The sequence below is a fragment of the Pavona decussata genome, unplaced genomic scaffold (genome assembly GCF_977016875.1).
Source record: "Pavona decussata unplaced genomic scaffold, jaPavDecu1.1 SCAFFOLD_40, whole genome shotgun sequence".
In the NCBI taxonomy this organism is placed as follows: domain Eukaryota; kingdom Metazoa; phylum Cnidaria; class Anthozoa; order Scleractinia; family Agariciidae; genus Pavona; species Pavona decussata.
This window is the reverse complement of record NW_028145462.1, coordinates 3,671,243-3,689,018: the sequence shown is the minus strand read 5'-3', so window position 1 is coordinate 3,689,018 and position 17,776 is coordinate 3,671,243. Positions and strand designations below refer to the sequence as shown.

At 40.3% G+C, this 17,776-nt stretch overlaps 1 protein-coding gene and 1 long non-coding RNA gene across 5 annotated transcripts in view; one reads left to right on the top strand and one right to left on the bottom strand.

Annotated features, from left to right (window-relative positions):
* The window catches only part of LOC146483249 (uncharacterized), a 333,500-nt gene that overhangs the window by 39,866 nt on the left and 275,858 nt on the right, over positions 1-17,776 (bottom strand). The gene's annotated exons all lie outside the window — the stretch shown is intronic.
* LOC146483272 (CUB and peptidase domain-containing protein 2-like) lies at positions 3,912-12,992 on the top strand. Of its 4 annotated transcripts, none has more exons than XM_085106324.1 (10): positions 3,912-3,998; positions 4,937-5,134; positions 5,665-5,868; positions 7,061-7,378; positions 7,929-7,964; positions 8,245-8,403; positions 9,130-9,291; positions 10,741-11,104; positions 12,262-12,488; positions 12,626-12,992. In XM_085106324.1, exons 1-10 carry the CDS (start codon positions 3,944-3,946, stop codon positions 12,946-12,948), a joined length of 2,046 nt encoding a protein of 681 aa, XP_084962450.1. In that variant the 5' UTR covers positions 3,912-3,943; the 3' UTR covers positions 12,949-12,992. The 4 variants fall into 4 exon arrangements, with proteins under 4 accessions (XP_084962450.1, XP_084962449.1, XP_084962451.1 ...); XM_085106323.1 differs by having other exon boundaries at positions 7,902-7,964; XM_085106325.1 differs by lacking the exon at positions 7,929-7,964.

Here is a 17,776-nt window from a genome sequence, read left to right as displayed (position 1 = left end):
ATAATGGCTTAAAGGAAGTGTACAATTATCGAGAACGAAAAATTTAGATTTTCGCAAGAGCGGGAAGATCGGCAAACTCGCCATTTTCAGGCGATCGCGCGGTGGCGTAAATAATAAAATTTTTTTACACAGTTTTCGGCTTCCAATCATTAATTCTTGAATGAAACAATAGATTTTGAGATTATATGCAAACATAAGCCGAAAAAAAGAGCAGGTAAATCAGAAAACTGGGCGAAACTTTGACAAGATTTTGTTGTTTACAACAAGCAAGACGCGGCTGAATTAAAAACGTGAGCTTCTTCGACGAACTTAAAAAAAATACTTTTCTGAACTGCTCTAAACACTAACCGCAACTTCCACTACGCTATGATTTAAATACAGTCATTGCAAACCTAGAGAACTTATCAATTTGGCACTCGACTTGAGACAATAAGTTTTTCAAAATCAATTCTATCTAAAATACTACACGCAGAGCAACTCACCGGTTCAACTCACATTCATTGTAGCTGAAACGAAGTTTTCACTACACCAGGACGATTCCATTCTCTTTTCTTTCCTTTAGGTAAATGCTGAGAGTTTACCGAACTTTTTAGTGAGCGTTTTCCCCCCAAACAACGAGGAAATCGAAGAAAACCCGCATTGTTGTTGGGATTAAACTTTCGATGCCAAGCGGACGGGCAACGGGTAATCCCGAGCGGGCAAGATAGCTCCATCTTGCCCGCTCGGGTAGCCAATCACAGCGCAGAATTTGACTCATCTTGCCCGCTCGCGGAGTCAGCCATATAATAAATATTATTCTTGCAACAGGCCCAAAGTACGGACACAAGTCGCCAGCATGGAAGCGAAAACGAATATTTTATTAATCTTCAATGAATGTAAGGAAAGTAAGGAGGATTTTGCTTTAGAAATTTAGCAGCAGACTGAGAAAATGAAAAAAATCAGTTTTTTCCGCAAAGAAAATCCACTTTCTTGATTTCGCTCAAGTGCTATAAAGTTTACATTCTTTGTATAATCATGAAACAAAGCTTCCTTCGCTAGTTTTATTTAAAACTATGACCATAACTCATATTTAAGCAAAAAGTTCCGAAGTCATTCAATATTTGCTTTTGAACCATTTCTATTCACGAGTTTAGCGTCTTGGTACCGAGGAAAGTGAACCGTGATTTTCGACATGATTAACAAGCAAGTAGAGGTATTGATACAGATGCTCTTAGCCATTTATATGTTAGTTGAATGATATGTTCACCCTATCTAGAACGGGGGGACGGAATCCCCCCACCCCCCCCCCCCCCCCTTTCCACCCCAGAATACAAGGAAAAACCCGGTCTAAGTGGCCACTGTTCAGTCATCTGAGGTAAGAGATGTTCTTCAATGCTGGCAGTTTTCCTCCAGCTTCTCTCTTGAGAAACCTTGGAGGACGTGTTCACATCAGTGAAGGTAACCAAGAATGATGTGTTATTCAGTCAGTTGCTGCCATACTAGAAGACAAGAGACAAGGAAAATCCGAGTTCTCCCATCAGGAGTCGAATCTAGTATAACCTTCCATTGTAATAGTAGTTCGAATGCACTACCACTGAGCTAAGGTGACTCGTAGGGGCTATCCTGTAGGATTTAATTTTTGAAAATGTGATTAATATGACAGAGTATGATGGATTAATGAAGGATGACCCTTAAAATAATTTTTTTATGCTTTTTCTGACAAATAGAAACATCACCATTGTCTTAATTTTATATTTATTCATTTTACATGGTTGATTTCTTAGTTGACCATTTTGTGAGGTTAAAACAGAGATCCCAAAAGGTTTGCAGGAGGGTACAAATAGCACTTGTTTGTCATATCGTACATCTCATTTCGCCATGGTAAACTGGGAACTTGACTAATACAATGTGTTCTTCAACTTAAAGGAGCAATGCCACCTATTTTAGTGTCACTTTGAATATTGCATCGATGGAAACTTTAAAATAACCGGGACCAGTTGTGTCAACATAACCCTACTTGTGCAACATTGAAACTGGTATCAATCATCTTTGGCTGTAAATGGCTAGCATGTAAATGGGTTGCAACTTGAGGAAAATTGGCCAATTTTTCAAGTTCATCTTCTGTATTTTGAAGTAATTCCAAAAAAAAAAAAAATTAATTACAGTTTATTCTTCCTCGAAGAAATTATTTCTTACTTTTCTCCTGGTATTATAAAAATCCGTTTCATGTTGGGGAAGAGATTCTTTGTCAAATATTTGAGCAGTTTTCACCAACACACGGCAAAATATCCGCGGTGACAAAGCCCCTTTAAATCCAAGTATGATCTCCCGAAGAGTTGTGGCTCAAACGCGACTAAGCACTATAGTTCATATTTGGTATTGTGGTTCCGACTAGTTTCTCGTTATTGGAGATGACCATTCAAATGAAAGCCATTGCATAGTACTTTCATGAAGAACTGTTTACTGTTTCGTATCTTTCTGGAAAAGAATTCATTGAATAAAGTCATGAAAAATTGATGATGTAAAATCTCAGCTACCGAGCCGTCATTCCCTGTGGTGTCCTTTTGTCTTAACTTCCCATAGCTTTCTGTAATCGATAATCTTCTCCTTTTTTTTCTTTCCCATTTTTGTAATCGATTGGTCGCACAACCTACCCGGTGTGGTCGATAAAAGTGTAAAGATTTTAAACCCTTAGTATTCAAAATGTATAAGAACTAACTGAGTCTGTGTTGAGAAACATTGCGCACATAACCCAGTCTTCGCCTCCCCCCCTTACAGGACCTACAAGAAAGCTAAACGAAATTCGCCAAACCTTTTGTTTATGGTCAGCACGTCAGTCCTTGTTTATACAACTGACGGGCTTGTGGACTTAAATTTGAGAAAACAATACCGTTTCTGTTTGGTTTTTCTACCAAAGCCTTCACTGAAGTATTTACAAAGCCTAATTGTGTAAACAGATGGAGCTAGATGGGGCTTGAGGAAATGACTGAGAGTACCAACCCAATATTCGAAACTACAATGTCCGACCTCCGCCTCTTCTCTGAAAATAAAACAAAGCCCAAACGAAAGGAGTCTATAACGGAGTGAAGCCAGTCTTTCTCCTGGCCTTTTCATTTAAATATATTCGTCAACTGCTGCGTGATGAGATTTACTCAGCCGTTAAGTCATACAGAAACTGCGACACAAAGTAGAGCATGCATTTTATCGTTGTTGGATTGCTTGGACACAGCCGGGAGCATAGTTAATTTTAGCCGGCAGTTCAAATACATGACACTTCGTATATTCCACTTCGTGATCTCTCACTCAAATTTTTAAGAGTATATTACGAATTCACAACTTGACAAGTGCCTTGTTGGCTTGATAGCTCAGTTGATAAAGCACTGCGCCGGTATCGTAGAAACCATGGGTTCAAATCGCATTCAAAGCTGAATTATTTTCAAGGCTTTGGCAATTACTTAAGCTCGTACCTAACTGAGATTGTCCTCTCTTTTGGTTTGGCAATGAATGGTTGGAAAATGATACAAAGTAAAATTATTTTAAGGACAAAATTACAAATTTTACGAAACGAAAACGAGTCATAGCATGTTTGTTATTTTTCAGCTACTTAAATATTGCCTTTCAGGCAAAACGTGGAAAAATAAGGATACTTGTGTCATCTTCGCAAATGGGTGTCACTATAACTGTTGCAATATTTAACTTCAATAAAAAGATAGCTTATCAGATGGTCCATTAACAACTCAAATAAACCATTCCTACCTTGATTTTCAAAGAATTAATGTCATCATCGCAACATTTGATCCTTCTCTTCTTTTGAATGATCCTTGTGTTCTTTTCACGGTGTTAACAAAAACTGTTGATACAGAAATGTTTGAATGTATAGCAGATGTTAAGATCAAACAAAGCTATTCAGTTGATTCATTCAGATAAAAGGATGATTTTTCAACGTTTCCATCACATCACCAAGATGTTTCTCCATTTCACCTTGTTGGTGTGTTTTCTGGCGCCATCGCTTACAGAAGGTACGACTTCTCTTATTTTCATCTTGAACTTTCTTTTTTTAACCATGAGAGACTATTGTGAAGATTGTTTGCCTTTAAACCATTTCAAAAACCTTGAATCAGTTAATGTTGTCCTACATTTTCGGTCACTAGAATTGCGACCTGCACATGAAAGCTTTGATCTTATTAAATTTACTGAACACAAGTTTTTTTCTATTCAATTTACCCGGAAAATTTTTACAGTTAAAATAAAAACATTGAAAACAAGAAAGCTAAACTGCAGCTGCAACTGGGAGACTATGACGATGAACGTCTTCAACTTCACCACGCCGGTTGAATCTCATATAATCATTTTATTTCTGCTGGTTACACTTTTTTATACGAATGTGGAGGGTGAAATTGGTCATCATTTCTTGAACATGATGGTACCTCAGCCAGTTTGAGATTCATGCAGATTACAAAGACTTCTTTTTGTCCACTATTTACAAGACGCTCTAAATGCACGTTGAAATAACAAACAAAAAATAAATGGTAACGATTTGCGGTCTGATCTTATTTATAGTGCAATTGAGCCCAAAGGAAGAGTACATGTGACAATGTGGCAACATGTACAGTTATTGTACTTACCTTTTTTCAGCGTATTATGATTTCTGATAGGTGTCCTGCTCTCGTTGAATTGCAAAAATTCCGCATCATGTAGCTTAGTAAATTCAGACTCAGGTCGCCAAAAAGTCAGGATGTTCTCTGAGCATCGTGTCAATAATGAGAAGTTCTTGCTAAAAGTAAGTGTAGCTGAAGCAATCTTGGGTAAAGGTTTGCCAATCTGATGTTTTTATTTGATTATCCTTCGTAACATATGACGCTCAGGTGAAACTTACAATTAAAAATATTTTAGGCGGTTTGTACACCATCGTCTCATTACTCGGTCACTCGTAATATTTTTTTTTTGTATTTAACAGCGTGTGGCAAGAAACCGTTTGGGTCCCGAATTGTAGGAGGCGAGGAGGCACCCCGTAATTCGTGGCCCTGGCAAGTGTCTCTTCGAGTTAATAACGGGCACATCTGTGGCGCCTCTCTTCTAAACACAAATTGGGTTTTAACCGCCGCACATTGCGTCGACAGAAGCAGTGACCCTAATCGGTATTCAGTGGCTCTGGGTAAGGTTCAGTTCATTCAATTTATGTTTAGACAACAATGAACAGGAACGAACGGGTTGTCACATGGTTGGGGCCCACTCATTTCTCAAATACTTCCCGGCTACACGCGGCCTCCGTTTGAGCCTTCGCTCGTGATACATATCGGACAAGTCTCATCGTTATAGAAAAATGCATTTTTTGAGTCACAGGTCGATTCCAAAATGTTCCCATAACCCCACCCCCCACCCCCCCCCTCCAAAATAATAATAATAAAAACAACAACAACAAAAGAAAACAGGAGATAATGGTCTGTATGGGGTTATTGAATAGCCCCATAGGACATTGGGATTGACATAGCAACCAGCAACCAGAGGGGGAAAAGGGTAATTGAAACTCAGTTACCAGGGTGGTCAGCTATTAACCTTATTTTGTTGCACTATTAATCTAACTTTCTTATTTATTTGATGAAGTTGCTTCTTTTGCCCATTTATAGCCTCTTAGAGTCGTCGACAATTAATTTTCTCTGATGTGCATTGACAATGCAAATATAGGTGCTCATATCAGGACTAGTGACGGCGAAGTATTTCAAGTATCACGCGTCATCAAACATCCACAATTCAGCATGAGCCATCTACGTCACGATGTTGCAGTTTTGAAACTATCGCGTCCAGCAACCCTTGGCAGTAAAATCGGAACCGTCTGCCTCCCAGCCCATGGTTCACGCCTCAGTGAAGGCACCACATGCTATGTTACAGGTAATTCCGGAAAATGATTTATCAAGAGCTACTGTCAGTTTACTGTGGCCCGCTGGGTCAGACCCTATTTGACTTGTAAGCATGGTACAGATATTCTCATGGATAACATTCCAGTTGAAGTCTAAATTTATAATCAGTCCCTCGCTATTCTTTCATGCCTCAAATAACCGATCACTTTTCTTACTATGGGGTGTCCAAACTCGACATACGAAATTATATTCATTTCAGGCTCAAAACGTGAATTTTGGCCTATGGGTTTCGACACGCCATTCAGCAATAATCAGCCCTTAGGAGAAAGTACTGAGCCAAACTATTGATTGAACAGTGGAAAAACTTGCCCTATCAGAGAGCTATTTCACACATCGTGAGAGAGAGAGAGAGAGAGAGAGAGAGAGAGAGAGAGAGAGAGAGAGAGAGAGAGAGAGAGAGAGAGAGAGAGAGAGAGAGAGAGAGAGAGAGAGAGAGAGAGACAGAGAGAGACAGAGAGACAGAGAGAGAGAGAGACAGAGAGAGAGAGAGAGACAGAGAGAGAGAGAGAGAGAGAGAGAGAGAGAGAGAGAGAGAGAGAGAGAGAGAGAGAGAGAGAGACAGAGAGAGAGAGAGAGAGAGAGAGAGACAGAGAGAGAGAGACAGAGACAGAGAGAGAGAGAGAGAGAGAGATAGAGAGAGAGAGAGAGACAGAGACAGAGAGAGACAGAGAGAGACAGAGAGAGACAGAGAGAGACAGAGACAGAGAGAGAGAGACAGAGAGAGACAGAGAGAGAGAGAGAGAGAGACAGAGAGACAGAGAGAGAGAGAGAGAGACAGAGAGAGAGAGAGAGAGAGAGAGAGAGAGAGAGAGAGAGAGAGAGAGAGAGAGAGAGAGAGAGAGAGAGAGAGAGAGAGAGAGAGAGAGAGAGAGAGAGAGAGAGAGAGAGAGAGAGAGAGAGAGAGAGAGACAGAGACAGAGAGAGAGAGAGAGAGAGAGAGAGAGAGAGAGAGAGAGAGAGAGAGAGAGAGAGAGAGAGAGAGAGAGAGAGAGAGAGAGAGAGAGAGAGAGAGAGAGAGAGAGAGAGAGAGAGAGAGAGAGAGAGAGAGAGAGAGAGAGAGAGAGCTATTTCACAAATCGTGAAGAGTTACTCCTTCATTGCCTTTACTTCGTCTAGATTCTTGCTGATACTGCCATCATGCTGTTTTCACTTTTTATAACCAGGATGGGGACGCATCAATCCAAGCAACAACCAACTCGCTCCTTACCTCAAACAAGCTTCAGCCCCTGTGGCCAGTCATAACCAGTGCCGAAGTACAAACGGTGGAACCGTGCATGAAAGCTCCATGGTTTGCGTCGGGGGAAGGGGAAGCAGTGTCTGTAATGGTGACAGTGGTGGCCCCTTGTCGTGTTTGGAGGGTGGCAAGTGGGTCGTCCGTGGGGCGGCCTCGTGGGTAACAAGCAAAACATGCCCCGGAAGCACGTACTCTGTATACGCTCGAGTGAGCTCTTATGTGAACTGGATCAATGGCTACGTTCAAAGTAAGTGACAAGTAAACCAAGAAAACTACTCGGGAATGGACAGGAAAGAAATAAGACACTTTTATACACATCAGCTGTGACTAGAAAGTTCTATTTATTTAGTCAAAACACTGATGTTGAAACCTTCCGATCTCTGGGATTTTTTACCTTTCAGGCAGGCGGTTGTGAGGGGGGAGGGGGTCAGAGATAGCGCAGTAGTGAGAGCGCTCCCCTTTTTGTTGTTGGTTCTCTTCGTTGCCCTGAGAGGTTCTTCTCCAATTTCTCTGGTAATCCCTATTTCTCTGGAACCGATATTTAATTTCAAATTCTAATTTGATCCGGAATCTAAAGGTCACCAATTCATTTATTATTTATTTATCTAATGTAATTTGTGTTATTTTAAGTTATTTGGCAACAGTATGTTTCATCTTTTTAGCTCAGATTTAGGGTTTTTGGTAAATCTTCACGTAAACGTTTCCAACGAGGCTTAATTATTTCCACTCGGCTTTAAATGTTCCTTTCTTCGTTTTTTCAATCTCATTAGGTGGAGGCGGCGGCGGCGGTGGTGGAGGTGGAGGAGGGGGCGGTGGTGGTGGAAGCGGAGGAAGTAAGGCATTGGTTTGTTTCGTTTTAAATTCTAATTTCAAGACGGAGAACAACATCAATTCGATATACTTCCAAGGAAGTATGACGGTGATGATGATGATGTATGATTTTTGTAGAGCAGCTCGACAAAATTTGTTATAGTTATCGAAAATAAGTTTTTTGTTTGGTTTATTTCGTAGCTTCCTAGCGTAAAGGAAAAATGTTCTTACCAGCTGATATAACTGCACTCACCAATTTGTCAAATTTCAATTTCAAATTTCAAATCTGGTGTTTCTCTGTAGGTTGTGCTAACAAAAACAAGAAGTGCGATTTCTGGGCTGGAAAGGGATACTGCAAGCATAGTTTTGTAGACTACATGAAGAAGAACTGTATGAAAAGCTGTAACCTCTGCGGTGGTGGTGGTGGTGGTGGCGCAGGAGGCGGAGGCGGAGGAGGAAGCTGTGAGATATAAGAGAGATTTAGAATCTCTTTTACGGCAAACGAAAAACGTGGGATTTGCTTTTATGTGCTCTTGGAGAAATAAGTATTGATAGGATGAGAATAGTGCAAAATAATTCTGGCTTTTGATACCAATGCAAAACTACTCAATTTTACTGAGAAACTGAAAACAGCGAGCGGTAAATGTAGGGTAAACTTGGTCACGTGGTCATTTCTGCCTTTTGCTGTTTGCCGTAAACGTAATTCTAATTCTCTCTGTTTACTAAATTTTAGCCCTCTTCCTTGCCACAAAACCTTAAAAGTGAGACAAATCTCAATTTTCTATTCTGTAATATCCTGCAACGCAAATGGTACCACTGGAAAGTATTGCTAAAGACTTTCCAATCCAATGGCGACACTGTAGAATTTCACGCAAAAACTAGAAATGGAGACTCACAACACAACACGAGGTTTGGTGGTTGGATGCAAAGGTTGATAAACTCCTTGTGAGATTTTGGCTAAATTTTTATTGGGTGGAATTTACAGCTGATTTTCTGATCCAACGAACAAGTTGACGAAGTAACCCAAAAAACTGCTTTTTCTGCTTGAGTGTTAGGAAACTGATCTGACACATTATTCAGGCCCATAAATGCATTATGCACGAGGGGGGGGGGGGGGGGGGAGGGTCATGTAAGGGAAAAGTATACTATACTGGTTTATTTAAAACTACTATTTGTCCTCAATTTCAGCTTGTGCGGACAAAAATAGTAACTGCGTGAGATGGGTCAACAGTGGATACTGCAAAGGTAAATATGAAGAATATATGAAGAAAAACTGCATGAAAAGCTGTAAGCACTGTGGAGGAGGCGGAGTGAGCTCTTATGTGAACTGGATCAATGGCTACGTTCAAAGTAAGTAGACCAAGACAACTACTCGGAAATTGACAGGAAAGAAATAAGACACTTTTATACACATCAGCTGTGACTAGAAAGTTCTATATATTTAATCAAAACACTGATGTTGAAACCTTCCGATCTCTGGAATTTTTACCTTTCAGGCAGGCGTTGTGGGGTTTGGGGGGAAGGGGGGGGGGGGGGGGTGGGGCAGAGATAGCGCGGTATTGAGAGCACTCGCCTCTTTGTTGTTGGTTCTCTTCCTTGCCCCGAGAGGTTCTTCTCTGGTAATCCCTATTGCTCTGGAACCAACATTTAATTACAAATTCTAATTTGAATCGGAATGTAAAGGTGACCAATTTATTTCTTATTTATTTATCTAATGTAGTTTGTGTTATTTTAAGTTATTTAGCAACAGTAGAGCAGCTCAACAAAATTTGTTATAGTTATCGAAAATAACCTTTTTGGTTGATCTTGTAGCTTCCTATCGTAAAGGAAAAAATGTTCTTACCAGTTGATATAACTTCACTCACCAATTTGTCAAATTTCAAAACTTATCGTGATCTGGTGATTCTTTGCAGGTTGTACTAACAAAAACCAAAATTGCGATTTCTGGGCTGGAAAGGGATACTGCAAGCATAGTTTTGTGGACTACATGAAGAAGAACTGTATGAAAAGCTGTAACCTCTGCGGTGGTGGTGGTGGTGGTGGTGATGGAGGCGGCGGCGGCGGAGGAGGAGGAGGAGGAAGCTGTGAGACATAAGAGAGATTTAGAATCTCTTTTACGGCAAACGAAAAACGTGGGATTCGCTTTCATGTGCTCTTGGAGAAATAAGTACTGATAGGATGAGAATAGTGCAAAATAATTCTGGCCTTTGATACCAACTTTACTGAGAAACTGAAAACAGCGAGCGGTAAATGTAGGGTAAACTTGGTCACGTGGTCATTTTTGCCGTTTGCTGTTTGCCGTAAACGTAATTCTTAATCTCTCTGTTTACCGATTTTTAGCCCTTTTCCTTGCCACAAAACTTAAAAAAGTGAAAAAATCTCAATTTTCTATTCTGTAAAATTCTGCAAAGCAAATGGTACCACTGGATAGTATTGCTGAAGACTTTCCAATCCAATGGCGACACTGTAGAATTTCACGTAAAGACTAGAAATGGAGACTCACAACACAACACGAGGTTTGGTGGTTGGATGCAAAGGTTGATAAACTCATTGTGAGATTTTGGCTCAATTTTTATTGGGTGGAATTTACAGCTGATTCTCTGATCCAGCGAACAAGTTGACGAAGTAACCCAAAAAACTGCTTTTTCTGCTTGAGTGTTAGGAAACTGATCTGACACATTATTCAGGCCCATAAATGCATTATGCACGAGGGGGGTGGGGGGGGGGGGGGGGGAGTCATGTAAGGGAAAAGTATACTATACTGGTTTATTTAAAACTACTATTTGTCCTCAATTTCAGCTTGTGCGGACAAAAATAGTAACTGCGTGAGATGGGTCAACAGTGGATACTGCAAAGGTAAATATGAAGAATATATGAAGAAAAACTGCATGAAGAGCTGTAAGCACTGTGGCGGAGGAGGAGGAGGAGGAGGAGGTGGTGGTGGTGGTAGTGGCGGCAGCGGTGGATCAGGAAAGTGTGGTTATAAACCAAGCGCTCGGATTGTTGGCGGCACCGAGGCCCCAAAAGGAGCTTGGCCGTGGCAAGCACAAGTCCGGACATCTTCCGGTTTTACGTTCTGTGGAGGAACTCTGGTTCATCCTCAGTGGGTTGTCACCGCCGCTCACTGTGTTCATCGTAAATCTGCTTCGTCGATTCGAGTACGGTGAGTTGTGAATTCAAAGTTTTCAAGTTTTTTTTTCGTACACAGGGCTTATTCTAGAGTGCAGAAATGTCTGATTACCGTGGACAAGAATTATTGCGCATAAAATTTCCGCATGCGCCTCAAGCGTGGCGCACAAATTTCGATAAGGGTGGCTTCAACCAGCTCAAGCGTGGCGCACAAATTTCGATAAGGGTGGCTTCAACCAGCATCTTCTTTAAACTGTTTTAAAACTTCGCTTCCAGATTACTTGCGCTGACTGGAATATTATTGTGTACATATTTTGATTGGTTCCTTAATTGCATTGTTAATGATTTTCATTTTTAAACTTTTTATTGTATTGTATTTCGCAGTGGTTTCAACTGTTTTCTTAATTTTTATCACTGTGGCTTTTTTGTTATTGTAAGGGACGCTTCAAGCGGGGAGAATTTGTAAAATAATTCTGCCAGTAAATGGTACCTGATTTTAAAGGGTAAGCATAACTGAACGGGTTTGGAAAACGGCTGCCTGCCTGGCAGAAATATATATAGTCGACTCTCTCATAGCGACCACTTCTCGTAAGCGACCACTTCTTAAACAACCGTTTTGTTTCTCAGCTAAATACCGTTTCAAGAGCTCTCTCGTAATCGACCACCACTGAAATTCCTTAAGGGACCGCGACCACTTTTTAGGCCAGAAAATTGACATATTCGTTTGTTTTATGTTTCTGGTAAGCGACCACCCAACATAATCACGTATGATCGTAAGTAAATCAATACTCAGAAGTAACAAAAGTTCACTTTTTAATGACGCTACCCCGGACTAGTGACAGATAATAACAGTTTATAGACAGAAAAGATGGCTACAATTAGATCTGTAGCTAGGTAAACGGGAATTGTTAAAGTGATCTGTTCAAAAATGTTATACAAAGTTTCGTCAGAAGAATGAATAGATGTGAAAAAAAAAATTAGTTTCTATTTGCCTAATTTTAGCTACTAAAGTAATATTTTTATGAAATTTATTAATCAATCCAGTATTAGGCTTTTTTTGTTGATCTTTCCCGTAAGCGACCACTTTGTTGTGCCCCAAGGGTGGCCGCTAAACGAGAGAGATGACTGTATAAATTTTTTTGATTAATACTTTGACCTAATTTTTGCTTATTTTTGTTTTCTACTTTGCAGCCTTGGAGCTCACTACCGCTCAAATAGCGTTGGTACTGAACAGGATTTCAACGTTGAAAGAATCATCAATCACGAAAGTTACAAAAGACCTCGAGGTCTGGCTCATGATATTGCCATGTTGAAACTGCACAAGCCTGCTCAAATTAACAGAGATGTTGGAATGGCGTGCTTGCCTGAAATGAGCGGAAATGTAGCAGAAATCGATGGCAAACATTGCTGGGTTACAGGTACGGCAATGCCAGTTAGTTTTTAGTAAATTTCCCTTTTCATTTCGTTTTATATTATTCTATGTCTTCTCTTGTTGGACACAGTGTACAGGTGGTATTTAATGCTCATTTTCGGTTACGTTTAATATAATTTTCAGGATTTGGGACACTGTCATCCGGAGGTTCGCTTGCTAAAGTCCTCATGCAAGTCTCTGTGCCGATTGTCAGCCAGTCCAAATGCAAAAGAGCGTATGGGTCCAGCATACACGACTCAATGGTCTGCGCTGGTCTTGATAAGGGCGGCAAGGACTCTTGTCAGGGAGACTCAGGAGGTCCCATGGTCTGTGAGGACAACGGCAGGTTCTTCCTTGAGGGTGTTGTGTCTTGGGGAAGCGGATGCGCTTCCCCAGGAAAATATGGCGTGTACTCCAGGGTCCGTTACTTGAAGAAGTGGGTTGATGATAAAATTAGCAGTTACTGACAAAGAAAACTCATACAAGGCAATAAAATGAGTTAGAAAACGTATGGAATGTTTTTGTTTGTTCTCTGTGTACACTTTTAAGATTACCTTTGTATCGTTGTCGTGGGATCTTTTCATTTTTTTATAACGTTCGTGGGTTCGAAGGCTTCATCCCTTGCAAAATCAGAGGCACATATTGAATCATTTGAAATGATGAGGTCCTAGCTTTTATAACTGTCAACGAAATAATTGCTTTCTGGATCACTACTTTGCGGATCACTAGTTTCGGTGGAAACTTTGTCTACTCCCGATCTTCTTCTCTCCAAAGTTTAATAACTGGCCCCCAAATGCCTAAAAAAAAAGCAAAATCATTTTAGCCCACTTCCAGAAGGCAAGAAAAACATTCCAAAGAAAAACGGAAAGCATGAATAAAGAAGTGGATGACCAGTTAAGTACGAAACTTAGGTAGTTGCCAAAACGAAACCTGGAAAAAAAAAAAAATTCATGCTTGAACGGGATTCGCATCCATGACCCATTTTGTGAATTCTTAATACAGTCCGACCTCTATTAAGCGGCCACCCTCCATTAGGCGGCCACTTCCCTAAGTCCCGAATTATTTGTCAGTAAAGCGCTGTATTCGATACCTTTATCCAACGGCCACCTCTAAAAAGCGGCCGCGACCACCTTTTTGCTGTTGCAAGTTTAGTATTTATTGGTTTTTTACCTCTATTAAGCGGCCAGCAAATTACCTTTTCAAGCAAAATGGTGACAGATAATATGAAGGTGATAACTGATAACAACAAGAACTGCAATTTAATCTCCACTATAATGACACCGATCAACTCCGACACTTTGCCCAGTTTCACGGTTACCAGGACCTTGCCCTATCTATCGGAAAAGCAAATGACTTGATCTCCTCGTTACTCCGAGCTCCACAACGGCAAACAGCAGTGACGAAGTATTTTAAATAAATTGTCGGTGAAATGCCTTGAGCTAAATTTTTTTACAGACTGTTGATGCAAAAAAAGGCCTAAGAAACTTGATGTTTTGTTACATAGATTTGCATATTTTTCTGTACATACTTAACACTAAAAAAACTGTTGTACTTATCGACTACATGCTCTCTGTGTTAGAGCTAGAACTTTGCACGGACTTGAAATGCGCAAATACAGGGCACTTAATGTTTTGTTTCAATGATTTTTTTTTGCATTTATCTTCGCATATGTTCACATTTCAACAAGCTCTTTGCTATATAGAGGCAATAAAATTACGTTGACTGCCATTTCTACCCAATTTATATTGTACCTCTATTAAGCGGCCAACCTCTATTAAGGTGGCCGAATACAGTTTTTTAGTGTACAGGTGTTAGAAGACGTTATTTGGAAACTATGCACTTCTGGACGTCCAAAATTGGTATGGTGTAAGACTAACTAATGTATTTTTGAACGTCTTGTTGAGCTAAGTACCGTTTCCATGGCAACGCAGCGAACTATTAAACGTCCATAAATAGTAGGTTTCCTTTATTTTTAGAAAATGTACTCATTAGATTTTGTCCATTTTTTGTATCCAGAAAAACTCACAAAACACTGACACAGTTGCACTACTTTCATGTAATTTTAACAGAGAGATCTCCTGTAAATATTGATTTTGCATTTTAATGTTTTGTGAAGATACCCTCTGTTAGATATAGGTTTCTCTTTGTAGGCGAGTTATGCTTTTAGGGAACTATTTTCCTGCCAAATGTCACGAAATTCTAATGAGCGGTTTCGTAGAAAACAGTCCCTTTCCATGAAAACAACCAGTCACAATTTTTTGGTCAAATGCGCATGCGTGGCTTTAATTGGGTTTCATTGCAAAGATGAAAAGCATGCAAAAGGTCTTGGTGAGTGACTTTTTTGCTCGGAAAGAAAAGAAAAAGAGTCCAGAAACGAGAAACTTAGTTATTTAGGATCAAAACTTAACTTTATTATCCATATCATGTGAAATTGAGGGATCACTTTATCGACCGCCGTATTTGCGTACCACAACCCTAGTGCGCGCTTAATAGCATCACTAACAGAATCTGTAAAGCGCACGCAAACTGTGTTCAGCCACCTTAAGCGGCCAGTTTTCAAAGTCCCCAGGGTGGCCGCTTAATAGAGGTCCGACTGTATACTCGTCGATGTGAAGTTATGGAAGCAAAATATATGAATACATTTAAACTGCAAATGAAAGAGTGAATAAGTGGACGACCATCGAAGTCGTGTACGCAACTTAGTAGTGAATAGAAAGCCTGAAAAGAATTCCGTATTGAACGTGATTCGAACCCATGAGCTTTGCAGCACAGGTGCAGTGCACAGGTAGTATGGAATCTTACCATGATTTGCCAAGTGAATCTGTTTTTCCTTTCTTTTCACGAACACCTTAACAGACAGAACGCTGATATACAGTTTACTAAGGAGATCGAAGAAAATGGTAAAATACCTTTTCTAGACTGCTTAGTTACCCGTAACAACAACGACAACAAACTAAGTACTACGGTTTACAGGAAACCAACACATACTGACAGACTACTGGACCAGTCATCCTACGACCCTACTTCTCACAACGCAACGACTATACAGACCTTAACAAGGCGAGCACAACTGGTTTGTGACTCACCTGACAGACTCGCAGACGAAAACAACTAATTAGACAACGTTTTCAACAAGAACAACTATAACAAGGACTTTGTTAGACGTAACACTTACAAGAACACTGAACCTGACGTCACAAACAACGACGCGACTCCCGTAACTACTGTAATTATACCTTGCGTAAGGGGCACTTCTAAGACTATCGCACGGATTCTACAACCCTACAATATCCGTGTAGCTCACAAACCTATAACCACTTTACGACAACTACTGACGAAAGTAAAGGACAAACACGAACCGAACCGCAGACAGGGAGCAGTTTGCAAGATCAAATGCCGCGACTGCCAGGCCACTTATATTGGTGAGACCGGCAGAAATTTAAACGTACGACTGACTGAACACAAACGAGCAACTAGAAATGGTGATATCAACAATCACATTGCTGAGCACCATTTACAAACGAACCACAGAATCGACTGGGACTCTGCCAAGTGCATTACCTACAGTACAAATTACTATCAACGACTCACTCTGGAAAGCTGGTTTACTAACTTAGAACAAACGCCACTCAACCATTGCTTACAACTACCTGCATCATACAAACGACTTATTGACAACAACAACGAAACAGATAAACAATAGACATTTTACTAACAATAGACCCACGGACTTTTTGACTAACAAAAGACGGATCGAAACGCACCAATCACTTTTTACAGTCTTCACAGCCAATAACAACACGGCTTACTGACAAACGACCAATAACATCTGGACTTCATTGACCAATCAGGTTAACAACCGGAGACGTATATACCACCTACTGACGTTCCACAATTCACTTGACTCTGAAGATGACTTCCGCTCAGGTCACCACAAACAGTCCTTCTCAGGACTATCATAATTTACGTACTTATGAGATGATAGATAGCCAACGAGACGGGTAGCGCTGAGTTGGCTATAATCATCCCATATCCAACAAGCGCGAATTGAATCATTGTTTCTTAAACCAAGAAATGTTAATGGATCTGTTTTCATTTTGTAAGAAAGACCAAAAGTATTGTATTGTATTGGTTGCTTTCTCTCGGCCATGTTATAGTGGCTAATATCCCATTGCTGCTAAGCCAATCAAACTTCAGGAATCGCATTATTCAATGATCCACTCTCTCTCTCTGTCTCTGTCTCTGTCTCTGTCTCTGTCTCTGTCTCTCTCTCTCTCTCTCTCTCTCTCTCTCTCTCTCTCTCTCTCTCTCTCTCTCTCTCTCTCTCTCTCTCTCTCTCTCTCTCTCTCTCTCTCTCTCTCTCTCTCTCTCTCTCTCTCTCTCTCTCTCTCTCTCTCTCTCTCTCTCTCTCTCTCTCTCTCACACCCACACATCTTCGGAAGGCTACTTAGAGGCAAAAACCCAATAGATACAATTACAAATACTTGTACTTCAATTAGAGCATTGATCAACTACCTATACCACTGATTAACTTTTTCCATTTTTTTAAATGATAAATTAATTTATCTCTTTTCCTGGCAATATGGAGCTCAATAGAATAAACTCTCTTCGTTTTGGCAATTAACCCTTTTAAGGAAGGCTTGGCGTTTTGGCATTTCCGAGAATAAATATAGTATTTACCCAACAAGAGAATATGATTGATTAAAGTAAAATCGTCCTGAATTAGATCAACTTCCTTTAATTTGCCAACGTAGATTTCCTTATCTCGGAGCCAGGACAAGACATGTTTCCAAAATTCACAGGACTCCTTACAGGAAAAGAGTACGTGCTCTATGGATTTGTCCTCTTTTTGGCAGAAAGTACATAGCGGTGATTGCGTAATGCCAAACCGAAAGAGCTTTTCATTTGTAAAAACAATTCGATTTAGAACTTTGTACTGAAATTCTCTTAATTTAGAGTCCATGGACGAGCAAAAGGCTAAAGAATAGACCTTCTCCCAATCGACAGCAGAGTGTGGGTATTTATAAGACAATTTCTTTTGAGCAGTAGGCACTTCCTGCTTCTTCGCCTGGAACTGGCGGTAAATTTGTTTAGAAGAGACATCAAAAATGTTTAAAGAACTTCCATCAACAGTGACGGTGGGAACATTTGGAACTGGAAAAATTATTGGTAGAAATGAAGCTTCTTTTATGATCGTGCGCCAATGAGCTGAGATGGAGTCAATGATACTCATCACAAAAAAACGTTGCTCAGGATTGAGCAGTGGATTCGTAAAGCTAAATGCTGTACCGTTAC

Bases quoted from the DNA above. Each gene is read 5' to 3' on its own strand.
- LOC146483272 (XM_085106323.1), top strand. From the start codon at position 3,944: ATGTTTCTCCATTTCACCTTGTTGGTGTGTTTTCTGGCGCCATCGCTT. The intron at 5,135-5,664 runs GTAAGGTTCAGT...ATGCAAATATAG, and splicing joins TCGGTATTCAGTGGCTCTGG to GTGCTCATATCAGGACTAGT. The intron at 5,869-7,060 runs GTAATTCCGGAA...TTTTATAACCAG, and splicing joins CACCACATGCTATGTTACAG to GATGGGGACGCATCAATCCA.